General features: G+C 33.1%; 1 protein-coding gene across 8 annotated transcripts; it reads left to right on the top strand.

Moving 5' to 3' along the window:
* Window positions 1-368: 368 nt before the first annotated feature.
* Taf3 (TBP-associated factor 3) lies at window positions 369-21,322 on the top strand. 8 transcript variants are annotated; one of them, XM_076809871.1, is made up of 11 exons: window positions 370-669; window positions 881-1,052; window positions 1,200-1,442; window positions 3,050-4,221; window positions 4,633-5,205; window positions 6,426-6,605; window positions 6,708-6,808; window positions 8,254-8,362; window positions 13,110-13,204; window positions 18,005-18,105; window positions 18,665-21,322. In XM_076809871.1, exons 2-11 carry the CDS (start codon window positions 887-889, stop codon window positions 18,727-18,729), a joined length of 2,805 nt encoding a protein of 934 aa, XP_076665986.1. In that variant the 5' UTR covers window positions 370-669; window positions 881-886; the 3' UTR covers window positions 18,730-21,322. The 8 variants fall into 8 exon arrangements, with proteins under 8 accessions (XP_076665994.1, XP_076665986.1, XP_076665968.1 ...); XM_076809853.1 differs by having other exon boundaries at window positions 8,254-8,366; XM_076809826.1 differs by having other exon boundaries at window positions 8,254-8,581.
* Window positions 21,323-21,680: the final 358 nt, after the last annotated feature.

Below are 21,680 nucleotides of genomic sequence, written 5' to 3'. Positions count from 1 at the left end.
CTTTTTTACAGTTTCTTTCTCTGTCTATTTCCGCTTTTGCTCCAAAATCGCGGCAACCAATCAGCGACGATACACGTTGTTTCGATCACTCCCTAGAGGATCACTACATTCGCTGCGATTGGTGCACTCAATGCGTGAAACAGAACTCACCCTACCATGACGACTGAAAGCCATGAGGTTTAGATTTAGGTTTAGGTTTATTATTTTCCTTGGTACAAACGTATACATAACATCACGTCAGTAACTAGAGATGACGTTTCGAGATATGAAAGCCATGATTTACTGTCACGTGAAAACGAACCTTTATCCCAAAAGCGATTTTCACAGTCGTGCCTTCCCCTCGTACGCAACGCTATTGTTTTTACATCCATGACTGAAATCTTTCCGCCATCATGGTATACGGTATATTGTATCATGCATCGATGGTTGCGAAGGATTACGTTCGAAGGAAGTAAAGGAAGATGTGAAGGGATTCAGAACGCTTTGCGTTCCGCGTCTTTTCCACGATAAATATTTCGTTACGTTTTTCAAGTAAACTATGCGTTGTCGTCATAATGAATTGCGTGACCCAATATTGAAGTACTAAGTGAAGTTAAATAGTGGAGGAGGAATGTATGTATCTTTGATAAGCTGAAGAACTAGGAAACTTGCATAAGTTCTTCTACATTGGTAAGTCAAAATGGAAATTCACAATTTAAATTCTGAGTATTTTGTATAGCAGAAGTGCGTACCCTTAATCATTGTCACTTCTGTATTACATTAGTTAAGAATAGTTGCATATATATGGTGCATAATATATAGTAATCTTCTCTTGAATTTTGTATCGACATTTTTTAGTGTTTTCAATATCAATTAGAATGTTTTATTACTTTTGTTACAGTTGAAAATGTCAACGGAATATAATAGAAGTGTTTTAAGAATGGTCGTCGCTCAAATTTGTCAAACGATTGGATGGCATTCTATTAACTCTACACCATTAGAGTTTATGGTTGATCTTATGCAAGAGTACATTTTGCGAATTTCAAAGCTAACACATCAATATGCAGAAATTTGTAAGTATCATTAATTATTTCAAGTATAATATCAAACATGCCCCATAGAGCCATAAATAAAATGTTTGAAAAGTCTCTACAATTATAAAACATAATATACACTTGCTTTATTCTAATTGAATTCGTGTAATTCTATTGCTTTTTCAGTGGGAAGGACAGAATCGAACCTCGATGATTTAGGTTTAGCTTTTCGACATATGAACATAGACCCGCAAGAATTATCAGAATATATTAAGCATGTAGAATCTGTTACATGTCCTGTAGCAGTACCTAAATTTCCAATTCATCGGGAGAATCATTTAAATTTTCTAAAACCTGGAAGTCGAGAAGTTGTGACAAGGCCAGTACACATACATGAGCACTTGCCAGCTATGTATCCGGACACTGAAGGTAAAGTATATGTTTGTACATGTGTAATTCTTTCAAATCTTATTAATATAACTAAGGACCAAACAATTTACTGCCTATTTTTCGTAACTATAATAAATCGTAATAACATTTGTTTGCCTTAATCCTGAACAGTTTGCAATATAAACTTATGCTTTATATAACGATATAAAAATTGTTATCATTTTTATTAATTCGAATATGACTTTAAATATACATTAACCACAACATTATGCATGTCGTCTAAGATATAGTAATTCGATCTTAATCATTGACTATTTAATATAAATTTCAAACTCATAAGTAATCGTTATGTCAGTACTCCAAAGTTTAATGTAGTATTCACACTTTTAACATATTTATATAATTTAGAGGAAGCTCATGCCTTGTGCTTTCAATATTGGATAAGTTTTTATTTTCTATATATTTGCGGTATTTGAGAGCATTGTTGAAAACTTATATTGTATTAAATTAATAATTAAAAATTGAATTAATTTTATTTTGTTTCATTACGAGTATTGTCTCACAAATGTCAGTTTCATTAAATTTTTTAAATTAATATTTTTATTAAATAATTAAAATAAATACTTCTGTTATATAATTAAAAATTATTTTGTATCCTCCATATGGGGCTCCCTAAATTATTCTAAATAAAACAAAATCAAAAATCGTTAACACGCCAAGTGAATGAGTATTAAAACTATTAAATAAATAAGTTTAAACGTGAGGTGCATTCCACGAGAAAAGGCCCCCATTTTAAAATCTAAATTTTGGTGTACCTATTCGTTATTTTCTTTCCGTCACAGTTGGAGGGTCCAGTTCCAATTTTGTCCTAGCTTTTACAACCCTATTTTTTTTTTAATTTTCCAATTTTTCAGGGGCCCCCTGAGCTCCGGGGCCCTGAGGTGGCTGCCTCTTTTGCCTCTATGTTAAGATGGCACTGATGCACATGTAAAATAAATTCATATCTTAGCCTTCCAAAATTTCTACACATATTTCTTTAATTATTAAAGTATAACAAGCTATTTCAAATAAATGCTATTTAGAAAGAGGTATACAAAAATGCAAGAATTTATGTTACTCTGTTTTTAAAAAGGGAGAAATAGAAGTAAATAATTTAGAAAATGAATGAATTATTTAGAGAAAAAAATGTTTGTAGCCCTTTGTTTTTAAGACAATCCCCTGTAAAGTACATTGGGTGTACATATGTTTAATTGAACAAGTTGTTTCAATGCTTTTCATTATAAATGTCTACCACATTTATATGCAATATACAAAAGTAGTAATTTTTTAACCCAAAAATATATTTTCCTAATAAACATACCACAAACATAATTAGAAAGATTTGTTCAGGTTCCCTGAGACTTGTATATCCAAACAATTCTAAAAAATTGAAATCAATCAGTATATGATAGTGTTTAAAATATATTTATATAGATAAAAGTATTTTGTAAATTTTACACCTTCTCCAATAGCACATACGGCAAAAGATTTATTTAGTATGTCAATAACTCTAAGTTTTAATTTATACATATGGAACAGTGTAATATCAGTATCAGTAGCCAGCAGGATGTTAATTTTGTTAAAATAGTGACATTGTTACTTTACAGAAGAGTATATAGCAGACAAAGCCGAAAATATAATAAATGGAACATCTGATTTAACTTCAAACAATGGAGCATCAGTCAACAATTCTATGAATGTGTCCCCTCATAGAATATCACCACAAGTAGTTTTTAAGCGGCCAGGAGATCCTGTGTCGTTCGAAAGTCCCATAGTAAAACGTATAAAAGTATTAGAGGAAGGCAGACCATTGAGAGAAATTCATAGCGTAATGATGACCACTTCAGGTTTTTTATCACCTGCTAGAGAAGGAAAGCTACCTGAAGCAAGAACACCGCATCAAACTCGTTCAGATTCACCACAGCCTAGCTCTTATCCAATGGTACCCCCCGAATTAAAATACGACAAGAAGCCGAAAAAGATTATAAAGAAAGGGTTAGATGATTGTAAGCTCGACAAAGAAAACAAGAAGAAGAATCGTGCTAAAGAATTATTTAAACCAAACAAGATAGATGATAATAAAATTAAAAAACTAACTGGTATGAAAGAATTAGCTAAATTGAAACCTCTGAAGCCAGGGGGCGGCAAATCACAAAATACTGTGTCAAGTTCGTCGAGCAGACCCTCAACTCCTAAATTGACGTCACCTAAGACGACTGGTAGTCCAAAATTACCGAAAAATACGCAACCAAAGACTAAAATGGAGAAAATAATCGACCTTACTGATGGACCCACACCAACGGAGAGGAAGGATGATAATATTGATAAACTTCCATCGGAGCCAGATAAACAGAAGCTGAACATTTTCAAAAAAATCTCGAAACCACGCGAAGACAAAGACAAAGATACATCCGAACAACATAAATATAAAGAACTTGATTCACGAGAGAGTTCACCAGGTTTGATAATTGATGAGAATTTGGATAAGCAGACAGTTGTTACTGATAATGATGTAAAACGAGAAGAAAAGAAGACTCCACACACACCAGACGTTCACCTTCAACCGGATGGAGGAGAGTTAATCGAGCTACAAAGCCCAGGATCAGATGTTTATATGTTTGATGATATGTCTCCACCGGGAACTCCAAGTACGCCGAGAACTCCAGAACTAAACATGCCCACAACTCCTACAGATCACAAAAAGAAGAGAAAAGAAAAGATAAATAAAAAGAAGGAGTTAAAGTCAAGAAGCCCGAAACTTTGCGTCAGTCCGAAGAAGGTATGTCGAGCTTTGTTTATATGTCGTGTTACATGACGTTAATACAAGTACACGGGTGCGTGTATATACGTGCCACCATCATTAACTGCTTAACACATTTGCCGTCCAGCGTGTTTTGTATGACTATCCATTCACATGAAGTGAGTTACAAGGTTCGCTGATATATGTTCACATAATCATTCTTAAAATCTCTAATAAATAATAATATTCAATTGTTTACTAGTGCACTTTGTTTTATATGTTTCGCTGATATTATTAAGCATACTTATGGGCTTATTTATGGTCGGTTACCGATGACTGACGGGACGTAAATGAAAAATCCGGCGTCGGTCACCGGTGACTGTCACGGTGGTAAATGTGTTCAAAGGAGATGCCAAAAGACATCGCCGATATGCGATTACCGTTTTTCAGACAAAACTTTCCAACGATGTGGCAGAACTGGATATACTAGATCGACCAAAAACTCCACAGGCACCCGAACCTCAACCTACTAAAGAACCAAATTTTCCGCCAACGCTCCCTTTCCCTTTCTTCCCACCGTTTCCCCCTGCACCTGGTTTAATACCGCATCCTATGTTTCCCAGATTTCCATTACCTTTAGGAAGAGGTGGTACTGGCCCTCATCCAGCAATGCCAAACTTACCTTTACCGCCTCGTTTTCTAAATCTACCTGTGAAATCCGAAGATTTGACATCCTTATCAAAAAGTAAACCCCTTGAACGTGAGAAACCTGCAGCACCTTCCTCCGCGGAAATAACATCCTCAATGTCAAAACACGAAAAATCGGAGAAAGAAAAGGAAGATAAAACGAAGACAGTTAAACAGGACAAAGAGATACCGCCACCAGTTCCTGCAAGTACTGTTGCACCGCCTTTACCATCTGCACTTTCAGCACCAATTACGTATCCATCTACACCAGTACCCATTGTGCCATTATTACCTTCGAAAGGTCCTAAAGTCGAAAAGCCGGATAAAAATGACAAGGTAATATTTCAGTTTACTAGTTATGTACCTTTCATCTTTTGCATTGCGACAACTGGCAGAAAATTTATTTTAAATATCCAAAATTCAATATTTATCTTTGTATCATTCTTTGCATTATTCGATGTATTTGGAAGTTTTCCTTTTAATAACATACAGTATATTTAACACTAGAATGCCCAGGATTTTTAACTCTCTTAGATGACCAAGTGGTGTCATGTTGACACCGATAGAACTTGTTTCAAAATAATTATCTTTTGAGTAGGTTTATGTAAACTAATAAGGCAAAATGCATTTTCACTTTATCTGTACAAGTGCCACATAGTGACTTTATGCAGATAATACATATTCCCACTGCCCTACTTCTTTCACATTGAACCTTGACTTGACAGTAGTCAGTCATAGGCTCCTGTTGTGTATACTTTCATAGTAAACATCGATAAAATCGAAATTCCTAAGTATGTACGATGCTATAACAAGAAGGCAGCATGACTCCGCTGGGCATTCTAATGATAATATAAATTTTATATTGGTATATTATAACATCATTGAGTTAATGAAATATGAAATTGAGTTAATGTTGTTTAAACATGTTTATTTGAAATGTGTAAACATTAATGAAACATTAAAAAACAAATCTTTCTAAAGCACAAAATTCAAATATTTTTCTGCAAATTTCTCCGAATTTAAATAACTGGGAAAATACATTGTAAATGTAACAAATAAACGTAGATACAAAGAAGATAGTATATATAAATCTTTTTTTTTTTTGGTAGGGAATAAAATTATTAGTGTAAACAAATACAAAATTTTGTCAACTTATTTTAGAAACATTGATAGCATTAGTAACATAATTTCACGAATTATTAAAAATTGCATATTACATTGATAAATTCTTATTCTTACAAACGGATGTTACATAAAATTCTGGAAAATAATCAAGGTAGTTTAAAGCTTGCAAGAATATCTTGAAGAGATAATCGCTGAGTTTGACGAAACTTACGTAAAAGTTAATTTTCGCAAAAATATTTGACGCGTATATTTTTATCGACCAACGTCCACATTGCAAGGATGAAGGGATCGAGACGTTCCCTTGCTACTGCATTTGAAATAATCATATAAGGTTTTACATTTTTTTTATAAATATAAGTCTCCATTGGTAATAAAATTACAAAAATTCTTGTGTAGGAGAATAATTTGTTATACATATATTGTATTTTCAGAAATTAAAGGAACATAAGAAGGAAAAGAAAGAAAAAGTGAAAAAGAAAAAGGATAAGAAGGAAAAGCATAAAGAAAAAGGAGAGAAAATAAAAGAAAAGAAAGAAAAAATTGATAAGAAAGAAAAAGTAGAGAAAGTTAAGGAGAAAAAGGAGAAGAAGGACAAACGAAAAGAAAAGGAGGTATACTCAAATACCATAATTTATTATTTCTATGATTTCCATACGTTTCGTAAGGAATACAATTTTTAATTACAACATTTATGTCTTAATATATTGTTGCAGAAGGAAGATAAAAATTCAGAAGCTGTACCGAAGATAACGCTGAAATTAGGGACAGCTTCTCCAAGGCCACCAACACCAGATAGTGCTCCAATGAAAAAAATGTAAGTTTCCAATTGTATTCCTTCTTCCAATTGTATTATGGTGGAAGTCACAGATATTGACCGCTCTGGGCGATTTCGCAAACAGCGATCGAGGGGAAATTGACCCTCTCCAGCGAGCTTTACGCATGCACATGGATTTGTTACTTTAAGTTGCGTAACTCTCGAAGGGTACGATGAAGTAACAGGAACGCTGCTCAGCTCCTATGACGCAGCCGGGTGGCTGTTGTTTACGCCTAGCGTAATGCATAAGTGCAAGTGGTGCGTAGGCCAATACGGAGCGCCGAGGCAGGCAAGGGGCATGGAGAGTGTTACCCCTCACTCGCTCTGACCGGCCAATATCTGTGACCTCTACCATAGTAATATGTTTTTTCTAAATATTACTTGAAGATCAATGTTTAACGCTGTCCATTTTTCTTTCGTTTTATTTCGACATATATAATTTATAATAACTCATATACTACAGGCCAAAATAAGACAAAAATATAGAATAATTTTTTGTAATATATTTTTTAATAATATTTTTAATAAGAACCGCCTACGGCAGGCGTACCTAACTTATCGTTTGGCGGGTATAATCAGGGGTGCCAGGAAAATCCCTACCGTACTGCTGACGCTCGACGCTCGTTGTGAGCGTTGAAACCAGTCACGCGATAGGTCCCCGGGAATTTCAGCGTCGACGCTCGTTTTGAGCGTCAAAACTAATCACGTGACCAACGCTCAACTAACGAACGAGCGAGTCGGAGTGAGCTAAACTCAGTTTAGCTTTTCCGCTTGATGCTGAAAATCACACAGACCGATCACGTCACCGGTTTTGACGCTCAAATCGAGCGTCGAGCGCCAGCATGAAATTGCACCTTTGTTGCTGTAGATGGTCCCCTTCTCCTACTCCACCGACGTCGTATGCGGCAGTGCGCCGCTATTTTATCAGTACGTATAGCATCGCTGCGTAGGGCATACTGTTGGGCAATTTTCTCGAAAACGAAGTGCAATATTAAAAATTTTCATTCTGTATCTTCGTTTTATTTTGGTCTACTAAATCACCCTCGAAGAGAGAATCATGAGTAGTCAAACACCCTGTATATTAATACCAGCACATAATTAACAAAATATTCATACATGAAGTGTATAGAATAAGTCACCAAAGTTTAGGATCTCATATATGATATTGAAAATCTGAAGTTTTGTTTAATGTATTACAACAAGTACCTAAAAAAAAATTTCAATAAATCTTAAAAACAATGAGATGTATTAAAAACTGTTTTTAATTATTCGGCATACTCTATTAAACAGAATATATTCTTCCTTTGCCATTATTCCAATATCAAAGATTAATGAGTTATTTGAGATGCAAAGCTTCTGTAACTCATCCTGTACGGTGTGTCACATTGAGTGAACTTCATTGTTTCTAAAAACGTGTGCATTATTATTATGGAAATGTGTTATAGAACTATAAAGACATTGCTGAAGAAGCCGGAGGAGGAAACGAAACGGGAACCAAGTCCAGAATTAGCGAAAATATCAGCATTGGTGACGCGACCGCCAAAGCAAAAGTCGGCAAGTAAGAAAACAGAGGAGGGAACATTAGATGGAAGCCCTGCTCTTCCTTCAGATACTTTCTCTGCCACTCTTACTAGTGTGCCACTTGCAACAGTTCCTCGAGCAAAGAAATCTCTCTTCAAAGCCTTACCTCAAAGAGAGACCCCTCCGTCTCACTTTGATCCTGCTCCTAAACTCCCAACTCCTCTGACGCAACAACAACCACCGTATTATTTTGTAAGTACGTTTTATATGATAAAAACATATTTCAAGTACATAGAAACATCGTATTTTCATATCTAATTTCAAGCATATATATGGCAAAAATTCAAATAGATAAAATTAATGTTGGAAGTGAACGTTTAGGGATGTCACCCGCTTACAGTTTTGAAAGGACCAATTTTACAAATAATTTTCACGATTCCTGTCGGTATTTTTGTTGTTACATATCAATATAACATTGTTCGTTTATAGTGTATTGATTCGAACGTAAAATGTGTTTTCACGTATTTATGCACGCGTGAATACAAGCATTTGTAACTATTTCCAATCAAAAGCCTTCACAGTCTTCTTTAGTCTTATGATTCCTTACACGCGTATGGATGAAATCAACACATTTTTGCTAAAGTAACTCCTTATGTAATTCTAAATTATTAATTTACAAATTTACTATTTGTCAGACAAAATTAGTAATACAGATTTGTCCAGTTACGGAGACGACGATCGGGGGTCAAGTTATCCCCTTAATGAAACGGTATGCTATTCGGCTCGGCTTTCGTCTTTGCCGTCTTCCTTTACTAATAAAGCGTCGCCGCTATTTCGAACGAAATCTAGTATGGCTTGTCGCTTTCGCGTGCCCTCGCTCATTCGCAGTTTCTCGTACTCGCCGTGGCAGCTACAAAAGAAGTATCGGGGATAGAAATGTTCTCTTAACGGAACGGAGGATCCGTCCCCATAACGAAACAACACTGTAATTTGGTATATCGAAAGAAGTACATAAATTCAGAGAAATAAAGGAGATTTAAAAACTAAATTCATGAGCATAATGAACCGTAAAATAAGCGTAGGTGACAACCCTATTCTCTTTTTTTATTTATACATTGAAGTTGCAATTAAAGTGAGATTCGTTACTTTTGGATCATAATTAATTCTAATTACTTTTTTAATCAATATACATTCTCATTGATATACGGTAGCTTAAAAAATAATTACGTCACATATTTTTCAATGTGTGAGAAAGATATAAATAGAAATACATGCCAGAAAGTTTATAAGTTTCAAGCAAAAATTTTATTTCTGTATTATATCTTATATCATTACGTACATAACTGATAGTACTTTTACTATAATAATTAACTCAACCCATCGATACCATTCAAATTTTGCCCTTTCCACAAACTCCAATTTCCCAACATTTCATATTTTACTTTCTATGCATTCATGACTTGCGGTGACGGTATAATTTTCATTTGGCCTGCTTTATTGTATAGTTACGTTTGTCTAAAGTATATGTGTAGAATGATTCCATAGCCTACATTAGACTTGTTTTGTATTTCGTATTATGTTTTTTAAATCTACTTAATTATTTCGAATTTTAGCACTCCTATCAATTTCATCAGGTGGAACTTTTCATGTCGAAAGAAGTCTCAGAACTTACTTGCTCCAAATTTTTTGGGGATGCTGTTGTTCGTCTTTACGTAATCGTAGCTTATTGTAATGCCAACTTCTGTTCAATCAACACAATGTCTAGCTGTAATTAATCACAAGAAACCAAGTTCTAAGACCTTTCTAGAATTACGTTACTATTCAATTGGGTCTTAAACTCTCTCTTCTTTTCTCGATATTTTCTTCTACAATGTAAATGCACTGACAGTATACTTAAGTAGCTGCAAGCAGATGTTTAATGGACATAATCTGACTTTAATTTACCAGAAAAAAATAAAGTATGCAACTGAACACAATACCAATTTTAGGAAAGATAACGAAATTATAGGGAAAGGATGATTAAAAACGATATCACTAAATATGTTAAATGATTTAATAAAAACAGGAGGTTAAAAAATATAGGAATTATTTTAATCTAAAATCTGTTTGAAATTTACATATATTTATACAAGACGTGTTACCAGAAGCAGCAAAAGTTGATTTTAAACTAGATTTTTTCCGAAATTAATAGGGACTGAAAACATTCTTTGAAATTAAATCACGAACTTATCTGACATATATCTCATTATTAAATTAGGTGACTATATCATGTTTCACAATACTAATATTAAAGCAACTATAATTGCTTCAACTTTGTTGACTTTGCAGTTAAATATAAGACAATGTTATATTTGTCTTCAAACAAATCTCTCATACCCTTTATAAAAAAGCATATGCTCCAATTGAAAAAATATTTTCCAGAAAATATCACAGGGTATAAAGTCCTCGGGGTGCAAAACATGCCGACGCCTTTCAGTGTTAAAAATATTAGTTGCTAAAGCCATGCAGGGACCCGTGTATCACCTTTGATCGAGTAGGTCGAAACCTTGAAAACTTTCTTGCTACGTAGGATTGCTCAAGTAACTGATGCTCAATTCAAGATAGATATTAGAAATCTGAAAATTATTTATTGCAGCTTTGTACATTAGTTAAAAACTTTTTCTTCAACTCACAATTTATTCCGTAGGTATATCAAAATTTAAATCATTACGATTATATACGATAAATTTGTTAAGGTGAAACTAAAGCTGTAACTTTACTTAAACACGTAACTTTTGCTGAAACCCAAAGATTGGAACATATATTTGAAAAAGAAACGGACACAATATGTTGGTGGAAATGTAATAGCACGCGATTCCCTACAATAATAACGCGATTTTGTTGTATTAGCTGCGCACGTACAGTAGAATTTCCGCTATCCGAAATAGGGTGATATGATCGTTCGAAAAAGAGAATTTTTGGATGGTGGAACTCATTTTCTTCAAGGTTTCTTAATTTTTATAGTTTAGATAGAATAATGCAAAGTAGGAAAAAAATGAAAAGTAATATGAATACACTATACTGCTCGACACTATTTTTTGTGGAATATATGATTACGTATACATTAATTGAAACATAAATGCCAAAAAAGGCATGTACAACCTTCTTAAAAAGAAGTAAATAAGACAGAGAAGACAATTTGAGTACACGAAATTTTCATACAACTTTAGAAAACTTATAACGAGGGATAATTTATTACGACACATTTTTTTGACGATAAAGTTTGTCGCTTTGAATAGTCACTTGTTTACTAATTCTTTAAAACAATGCGCCCTCTTCTTCCAACTAATAATTGATAATTTAAAACAATGCCATCTGTGTATCGGATGATACATTCGGAAGATATAGTTATAGCAATTGAAATAAAAGTAATTTTTGTACAATAGAGATTCATTAGTTGTGGTATAAACGAAGTCGTTAGTTGCCTATGAGCTACTATTATCACTTATTGAAATTGATACAAGCAAATGACCTTTCAAGTCATCTCCAATTTGCGTTTCGAACCGACGGACAATACTTCATCACATCAATGTGTGAAAACTGAAATTTGTATAATTTTTATTTTATTTCAATGAAAGCTAAATACAGCCTGCTAATGAGACTAGACACCAGCTCAATCGGACTATTCAGAATGCCACAAGATTTCGCAAAATGCCTACAAGTCGGTGAGGTCTGTCCGAGGGATTGCTAGCGCCGAGAAAATTTTGCTTAATTCGCCCAGAGCAAAATATGAACGTGAAATGAAAGCACGCCAAAATCGTACACACAGTTGATATCCCTCAGCCTGAAAACACGTCAACGCCACTCAAAGTATACTCTCTATTGTCACAATGTCTTTGTATGAGTCCAACTCAAAATAATTCGATTAAGGTTGTTTTTTAAACACAATTTTATCCTGAACATCAGACCCATTAAAGGCCCTTTTATTAGCAGAAAAGTTATAAAAATTTTCATACATAGGAACGATCACTTACCGGTCACGCGCGTAGCTCAGTCTCACTCATTCTTACCCTCTTTCTATGTCCACCGGGTTTTAGCACCGGCTTCACCGCGGGTTCAGCTCCAAGAATTTCTGGAAAAGAACCCGGGCCGTACGCAATTAACGAGTTCGTTTGAAATAAATTAATGAATATTTATAATAATAGTATCGTTGTAGGTATTAGGAAAAATATGCAGTCTAATGTCAATGGTCACATAACACTTTCAATTAACTGGCTAACTATTGTATGCGAGTTTTAGAACAGTCTGTATTAGTAATTCATTTATTCGATTGATTCTAATATTCTAATAAAACAGTGGTACACGAAAGAAATACTTTCAGGTGCATCTGTTAACTAAAGAGAAATATACATTTAGGGCTACAGTATTTATTTTTATTCAGTGTAATCTGATTTACAAAAAAAAACGGAGATATTCTATTATTAACAAGTTTAAAGTTGCATTTATTCAGCCAAACTCGAATAAAGTTTGAACTATTTTTTACATATAGTGGCTTAGAAAACAAATAAAGGTGAATTACTTCGTTGTCTCTTCCTTTCGTTATAGCGAAGTTCGCAAATTTTAATTTAAAAGAAGAAAATACATTGGCAAAGCAATGGTGAGCTGTTATAATGCGGATAAAGATATAATAAACAGTCTATAAGATAGTGCAGAATTGGTTGATTGCATGCAATTTGCATGTTGTCATTATACATAGCATGCAAAACAGTTAGGAATATAACTGACGGTTTTAACGGCACAGAGACGAAAGCAGATCCAGCTGTTAAAAAGGATGATGCTAAGGAAGACAAAGAAAATGGCAGGATCGTGCTGCCCACACCACCAACCACAACTGTGGTGAGTACATTCCCATTTTAAACAAAAGTCATTAGGTCTTCTTTATAAAATGATGATCTAATCTATGCCCCATCTAGTCGAATTTAATGAAAATGTATGGATTCCTGCGTTGTCGTTAGCTCTTGCCTGAATTTATGTGACCTTTTAAGGTATTTTTCTAAAAAGCTATATCCTTAATAGCGTTTAGAATAAATAGATATATTTTGTCAATTGACGTAGAAGTAGTATAAGTTTGCGATTTAGGCAGGGTACTTCGTAAGTCTTTTAACAATACGAGATATAATATCTAATTTAAAAGGACATTCTTTTACTTATACGCAATCATTAAGGGGTATTTCCACTCTGGCGCTCTGATAAAGTACCGCTCTTTAGAATTTTTTTTGTCACAAAAAAAATGTGTTTACTAAATTGAAGTTTTTCCTAGTTATTAATACGTGCTTTGAGAATACAAATGTATTTTTTGCATATTTTTTTAATGCTCACTTGCGCCAAAATAAGTGGGTGTAATATGCGCTGTAAAATAAAAGACGCCTCGACTGCGTGGTCGATTCTAGAGGAATCGTGTGTCTGAAACAAAAAACCAAATAGATTTCGAATCCGTATGACTGTCGCTGCGGCAGGGATTAATATTGATTAGATTGATTAAGAATTAACAAAATGGCGGACGTCCAAAGTTGAACTATCGAAGTTAGCTATTTTTTTTTAATCATTCTGCGACGTTAAAGATGAGGAAAAAACAACGAAAATGTGTGATTCTAGTTCAGGCCACAGCGACAGTCATGCTGATGACAAACCTCCCTTATACCACCGCCCCAGATACATGGTTCCTCCAAAATCGACCACACAGTCAACGCGTCTTTTTTTTCACAGTGCATATTACACCCACTTATTTTGGCGCAAGTGAGCATTAAAAAAATATGAAAAAAATACATTTGTATTCTCAAAGCACGTATTAATAACTAGGAAAAACTTCAATTTAGTAAACACATTCTTCTTGTGACAAAAAAAGTTCTAAACTGCGGTACTTTATCAGAGTGTCACAAGTGGAAAGACCCCTCAAATAAGGGCCTTGTTAAGTAACTATGATGATAGTTTGAAGAAGAATTCTAAAGAACTGCATACCTACTAGAAATATATGAAGATTTGCTATGCTCACACTTAAATAAACATTAAGTGAACAAAATGATTGTATTCGAATTCGGGGTATGCATATTGAAGTTGAATGATTCCGTTTAAAAAGTTTGTAATTAGAATTAGGAGTGGAAGCATTAACCCCTTTCGATATGGTCGCCGAGTATAGTCGTCGTACACGTAACGTTAGCTGCGGCCGAGCGCGGGCTAGACTCAATATCTGCATACATTCTGCATAATGCTTTTTGGCTCTGAATGTATCGACAGCGATCATCATTTTAATGGTGTATTCAATATCGTGTAGGCGAGGTGAAATTATTTATAGGGATTAGAATAACAGTTTTCCGTTGTACAGAGATTTTTCTTACATGAAACCTGACGTTTACTTGTATATATTATAGTAAGTCCCGGTTATATGCACCGCGATCCGGTCCAGCCGCGCGCATATAACAGGGGAGGGTAGAGCTTTTAGCCGAAGAATCGATCGACGTTATTCCGCGTTTGAACCGACATGAGTTTTGCACGGGCAGTTCGGCGAGAACAGAGAATAGTAGATACACACCGAATACGAGCGAGATAGAAGAATTAAGAAAACCTTCGGTCTTCAAGCGGTCGGCGGCCGACAGTCAAGAGCGATAAGTCTTGCGTGCGGGATGAGACGTTCATTAATGAAAATCTTTGTTTCTGTGAGTGTTACTGATTTAGTTTGGCTTTCCAAATGGAAATTGATTTAAATGCGATGCAGTTTGGATTAATTATATATGATTATACGTAACTGAAAAGTCCCTGTAGAAAACACTGTAAGTGCCAAAAATCATTCTATACTATAGTTTTACCATTGCCATGTAGAATATTTTCCGATAAAGAATTATTTTTTTTTTTAGTTTTGGCGCTTACAGTGTTTCCTACAAGGACTCTTCAATTGTACATAATTTTGGTTGCATCAATTCACACATATTCCTGAATCAGCAAATTAATCGTATATTATAATATCGCTCATTTGCTTCAACAACGACACAACTCCAAATTTGCAGTTTTTGAGTTATTAGTATAGAAAAAAAAACGGTTGTTGTCTAACAAAATTTTTGAACCCGTTCCCCCAAAAATCGTGAATTTTGAGTTATGTCAGTGTTGCAGCAAATGAGCGATATGTAATTACAAATAGTTTGAACGAGGTCACTTTTATGGAGAACAGGGCACTAATTCATTAGTAGTATTTTCATGAAAATAAAATGAAAAACGTAGAAATTTTAATTTTTAGTGGATGAGACAACCCGCACGCAGGTCTTACCGTTCGTCCCGAACGAGGACAGAAAATTGGTGGAGGTGATTAGCACATATATCGAAGGAGAAAAGCGCGCATATAGCACGGGACTATTGCATTGGAGTAGTTTTTAAAGTAGTATAAGTAGTGGTACAAATAATGTTAATTGCATGGATGCCCAGCGTTTAAAACTCCCTCGGCCGCGGTCGGAGCGGATACATTGACGGATGCAATGATTCCTGCAAACTTTTACTCTATGCGTCCCAGCAAAAGGATTACAATTTATTGCAATTGACGATACTATCAGTTGAATTACTGCCACTTTTACTCTAATTTAAATGCAAAATCAAATTCGATTATGCTTAATCTCTTCAGTTGATTATTAATTGTGAATAATTGATAATTAAATTATTAGTGATTAAAATATATTATTAATTAATTAAATTACTAAACTACCGTAATCCCAGAGAGTACGTAAAATACATGATGAGCTTTGATAAAGAAAACAACATAAATGAATGATTATTTTTAAGGCTATTATTTACTATAAAATTTCCAAAACGCAAATTTTGATAAGTATTAAATATGTAGAACAATGATTCTGTAAAATATCAGGGATATTATTTTATGCACCATAACTTATAGCTGTGGAACGTGTATAGGTACTTTAGTAAATGTACCGTATACAGGAAATTAATAATATTTAACTGAAAATTTGGGCTGTTTTCTATATTTTCATATTATTTATCGTATGGGCCTTTGAAATTTACTTGGTATCCAATAAATTTTGGTACTTGCGGTGCATAACTTAAATTTCAATGTCCCTGTATCAGATGGTCTTATGAACATGATATTTACAGGCAGTTCCTTATAGTTTATTCACAAGATATTCTTACCAAGATTCAATTTTAGAAACAGAAACATTGATTTATAAAATATAGTATTGTATAATAGATTCAAGCGCATTTGTATTGAGTGCATATGTATATTAAATGTATACATATCTACTTGATGACGAAAAATTATGGAAGTGCAGCTCGAAATTTGACGAATTATTTAATTTCAATAGACGAAGATGAACAAAATTAAATAATTCTTTGATTTTGCTTTGATGAACTTGGTCCCTATCTGAATTAATTGAAAAGGAGCTTATCAAAAACCATTCTACGATAAGATATTCTTTATTTGCGAGCCAAATGAAAATTTGTTTAATTACGGCAGACAAAAACCTTAACTCATACGAAACATGCTAACCCTTCACAAGTATTCAAAACAGATCACGTATTTCCATACATGATGACTAAAATCACTATAAAATTACTTTCTGGTAATTATATTGATTACAAATATGACATTACATATCATTAATATCAGTAACAATCATAATCACTTTATGTACGTCAAAACGTTTTATCACCTTGTTGATGTATCAACAACCATTATACGATGTACCATAATTACCTTTGATGTAACATACATAATTATTCTTACAAATGACTATATTTTTCATTCAAAATTCGTTTTATATACAGGGTGAGTCGTATAACGTTGTCGTCCAAAAATCTCCGTTTATTTTGGCTACATGAAAAAGTGTGGGAGGAAGAAACTATTTTGTACGGAGGGGCAAATGTTGTGATGGGTACATATATCACTTTCGGTGCTATAATCGATATTATGTTGAATTAAAAGTCTGTAATAACGTGACATTTGAAACCATCTGTCTTATTCACTAACATAACAACAATTCTATCAATAATCATAACGCTGAACAGTTATCTCTGTATTATCCAAGGAGGCATTGCTGCGTGCAGTTAGAAAATCCTGCATTACAGCATTAAGTACAAAACTGTACTCAAATTCACTTGTAGGTCATGTTATAGAATAGAATAGACCTATAGATCACTGAATTTGTCTCGATGCAAGTTACAAAACCGCACCCCCCAAAAGAAGCCTCATTTAAAAGAACATCGACATCTAAATCTAAAAAAAAAGATCTACCAATCATAATATTTATTCCTCCAAATCAAATAATTTCTTCCCGAGATATTTATTTGCGCTCTCAAAAAAAAAAAACGAAGATCCTTTGGGGTGATAACATGACGCCCTATATATGAATATTATATTTATTTTGTAGTTTCCATTACCATAGTGTTTATTAACTTCCGAACTTAAGAAAAGAGATTTAATTACACATACTCATCACTATAAGTATTGATGTAGCTATTAAATGTCTTAATAATTCCATGTGAACTGTATAATTTATTTCATAAAGAACTATTTATTTTTTAAAGCGTTCATTTATATTCCAAATCATGTTCTTCATGAGACGAAAGATGGGTTGGGTTATGTATAAATATAGTAAAAGTGAAATATATTGTGTTTTTATCGTGATATGAGTTTTTCAGGATCAAGGTGGTCGCCAAGTATGGATATGTCCCGCTTGTGGGAACCAGGATGATGGATCACCCATGGTCGGTTGTGATGATTGCGATGCATGGTATCATTGGTAAGTGAAGAATCAATTCCAAGTTAGTTCAATTACAGTAGAGCGTCAATTATTCGCATTAATTGGGACCCCGAGGTGGATTGAAAAATCAATTTGTTCGGATAATCGAACAGTTCGAAGAATGAAGTATGCATGTACTTAACCAGTTTATAACTATAGGAATTACACCTAAAATTACTTATTAAATACCGTGCGTGCTACTGCTGTAATTTGAAATTCTAATGCATATTACGCAAAATATATGTGTAATATGCAGTTAATGTTAACGAAGTTTTTTTTTAAAGTAATCATTGATTTTTTTTGTGGTTTGGATAATTGAAGCTGTACTGTATGTTTCATATCTTTCTATGATTTTATGGGTGAATTGTATCAGCCAAAGCAGAAAATCTCATAGTATTTAATACATTTGCTTGACCGTGTGTCATATGTGTATCTAATAGTCGCTCGAAATCATAACGAAGCCTGAAGTGAAATATATTAAAATCTAAAGTACTTTTTACTTTGAGGACCAATTAATTTGTAGTTACATTTTATATTTAATTTATCTTGAATTATTCAGGGTGTGCGTTGGTATGCAAGTACCACCAGCTGACAACGAGGATTGGTACTGCCGCTTTTGTATAGCGAAAAAGCAAGAACTTCATCACGATAAGAAAAAGAAGAAGAGGAAGAAAAAAGTGAAGGTTGCTGCCTAGTACAAGCTACCCGGGTCTTGTGTAAGATCCGGTCTACCGATTCAAACTTCTACCAAAGTTAAAAAGGATAGCAAGCTCGGTATGAGAAGTATAAAAAACAAGAAATTATCAAAAACTGAAATGAAGTTACAAATGAAGTCGATAAAGGAAAAAGCTATACCCAACAAGGGAAAGGCTGGCAAAACACTAATGAAAGTTAAGACTGTAAAAAAGAAAAGTAAAAAGATAAAAGATAGTGCAATCCAATTGACTTGAAGGGTGTTACCCTTTGTGATCGTTATCACTGATTCAAATAATTTAATTTTAACACGTTGATCGCTAATAAAAAGAAAACGATTCTTCGTTATAGTAAGTCATGTTTCTAAAAATTAGTGCTTCAGGATAATTAATTTCCCTATTTTTACGTACATTTTTCAAATGGTACGTAAGAAATTATGCCATGTTAATACACTTACGATGTGAACCATTTAACCATAGCCATTACGTATTTCAATGTAACCATAGTCGTAGAATATCACATCTATTATTTAAATCCAATCTTCATCTAAGTAAATTTTATTTTGCGATAAAATATTCCTGACGTCCAGCAACAAAGATCTGTATATAATTGTATATTATCTTATACAAATATTCTTCTCACTTAACTTGCATGCTTTCAAAGCTACTAAATTAAAGTCCGAAGAGTTAATAATTACTATTTGTATTGAATACTGAAATAATCGTTTATAAGTTAATATATTTTGTAATTTCCTATCTTAGTTGCTTTTAAACGATTGGCGACTTACGATAAAAACGCTGAAGCATGCATACTATGAAATGCTTACTGAATAAAATTTATAGAAGACTATAATTGAAATATGAATGTCTATCGCGTTTCTTATTTCTATTTTACTGAATTATTATAGTAAGATATATAAATATAATTATACTTAATGAATTTCTACAAAGATTATATTATTATGTAGTGAGTGATTGTAATTTTGTACTTTATTTGGAGGAAATAACAAATTATTAATTTATAGAGCTATTATATCAAATGTATCTAATTTTATAGATATTTTGTATGCATTCAACTTTGATTGCATGTAATTCAATTCTGAGGGCAGTTTTTGAAACCATCTGTAAACATCAATATTACTTATGTTTCCCTATTTTGTACTAATTGTTGTGTACACTATATTGCTTTCATTTAAATATTTAATAATAAATTCTTCGTAAATGTAGACTCTATTATTCGTTTCTTTTCAAAATTACATGATTACAAAATCGTGAAGAGTTCATTCGTATGAGAGTAACATTAAACATTCAGATAGAAATAGCAAATGGTTCGTGCATAGCAGTCAACGTGTTAAAAAAATAATGTAAAATTGAGAAATATATAGTAAGAAAATTCTATTTTCTCTTTTATTAAAGCAGAAGCTTCTGCGTTATCATATATTGTGTACATTTTTCACTTGTATTTAGTGCATTAAGAAGAATTCCATGGTTATGGACCACTGCGACCGTGATTGTAAAGAATTTCAATGATTGCTTTGCACTTATAATATTAACCCTTACAACTCAGAATATCTTACTATTGAATCAAAGAAATTTGCAAATAGAAAGAGTATTTCATACATTTAGTTATAAATATTTATGAAACTTTTAGCATGTAATATACAATATAAAATATATTTTCACATAAATAAACAATGCATCACTTACCACATTGAAACCCGCGTGGATAGATTTACCCGTTTCATAGACATATGGCAAACACTCAAATGGGTAAATCTACCCATTTAATTGACAATAAATAAAAATGAAAGCGAATTATGATATACTTTAATTGTTGCGTACGACATAATTTAATTAATTAATTTATAACATGATCTATTCACATTATTTAATTGTTACACATAGCAGAAGGAACTCAAATATGTACGTATAATAATGCATTTAAATGTAGCAATGCCCAAACTGGAGCAGTGTCAAGAATCTATTTATGAAACGTTTGGGTCTCAATGTGATAAGAGTAAAAACTAAAGCGAATAATACAGTAAAAGTTAAGAGTTGATTATTTATTAGTTTTAGTGTAAAAACTAAATTAAATTTTGTTGTGTTTCTATATAATTTTCCCGCATTTAGATATTAAGTAATTTAATAACTTCGAAAATATAAACTTAGAAACTATTTGAAAAAAATATAAAAATTGTTAGGGTTAATTTTAATATCACTTCGAAAATGTATAAAAGGTAATATACTGAACATCGTTATACATAATTTAAGTAGTGTATTTTTTTCTTTTTGTTATTAGAGGATGTGTTATAAATATTATATAAATGGACTTATGAAGTCGTAATTAGAATCAATAAAAAAGTAATTACAAAATTACGATTATACTTTGAAGATTTATATCGAAATTCCCTTAAAAGAATTAATTATAATAATTATGTTGACGGAAAGAAGAACCAAAATCAACATTTCTTCAACAGCACCTTCTTTTGATAGAAATAAATAAAGTTTACAATATATTAACAAAATGCTTTTTTCCCCAATGAATTACTGTATGAGCCACACGTGTGAATAGATGTACTCAGGGCGGATTTGGATATAGGATAAGTAGGCTGCAGCTCCTAAGGCGGCAAATTTTGGAGGGCGAAATTTTAGGCGATGGAAACTGAAAAATGTTTAAACAGAGATGCGTGCGGCAACTTTAAAAATAATTCACTTTTTTTCATGTAGCGATTTAGCGATAACTCATATGTGAGTTGCCATATTGAATTATTTTTAAAATTGGCTCAACTCTTTTAAATTAGGGGTGCCAAATCTCCAAATTCGCCCCTAGTTGTACTATCAGTAACCCGAGAACACATACATACTTCCATATGTGACGTGCAG

The sequence above is a fragment of the Andrena cerasifolii genome, chromosome 1 (assembly GCF_050908995.1).
Source record: "Andrena cerasifolii isolate SP2316 chromosome 1, iyAndCera1_principal, whole genome shotgun sequence".
Classification (NCBI taxonomy): domain Eukaryota; kingdom Metazoa; phylum Arthropoda; class Insecta; order Hymenoptera; family Andrenidae; genus Andrena; species Andrena cerasifolii.
This window is presented reverse-complemented; position numbering and strand designations above follow the sequence as displayed.

Bases quoted from the DNA above. Each gene is read 5' to 3' on its own strand.
- Taf3 (XM_076809826.1), top strand. From the start codon at position 887: ATGTCAACGGAATATAATAGAAGTGTTTTAAGAATGGTCGTCGCTCAA. The intron at 1,053-1,199 runs GTAAGTATCATT...TTGCTTTTTCAG, and splicing joins ACATCAATATGCAGAAATTT to TGGGAAGGACAGAATCGAAC. The intron at 4,222-4,632 runs GTATGTCGAGCT...ACCGTTTTTCAG, and splicing joins TTTGCGTCAGTCCGAAGAAG to ACAAAACTTTCCAACGATGT.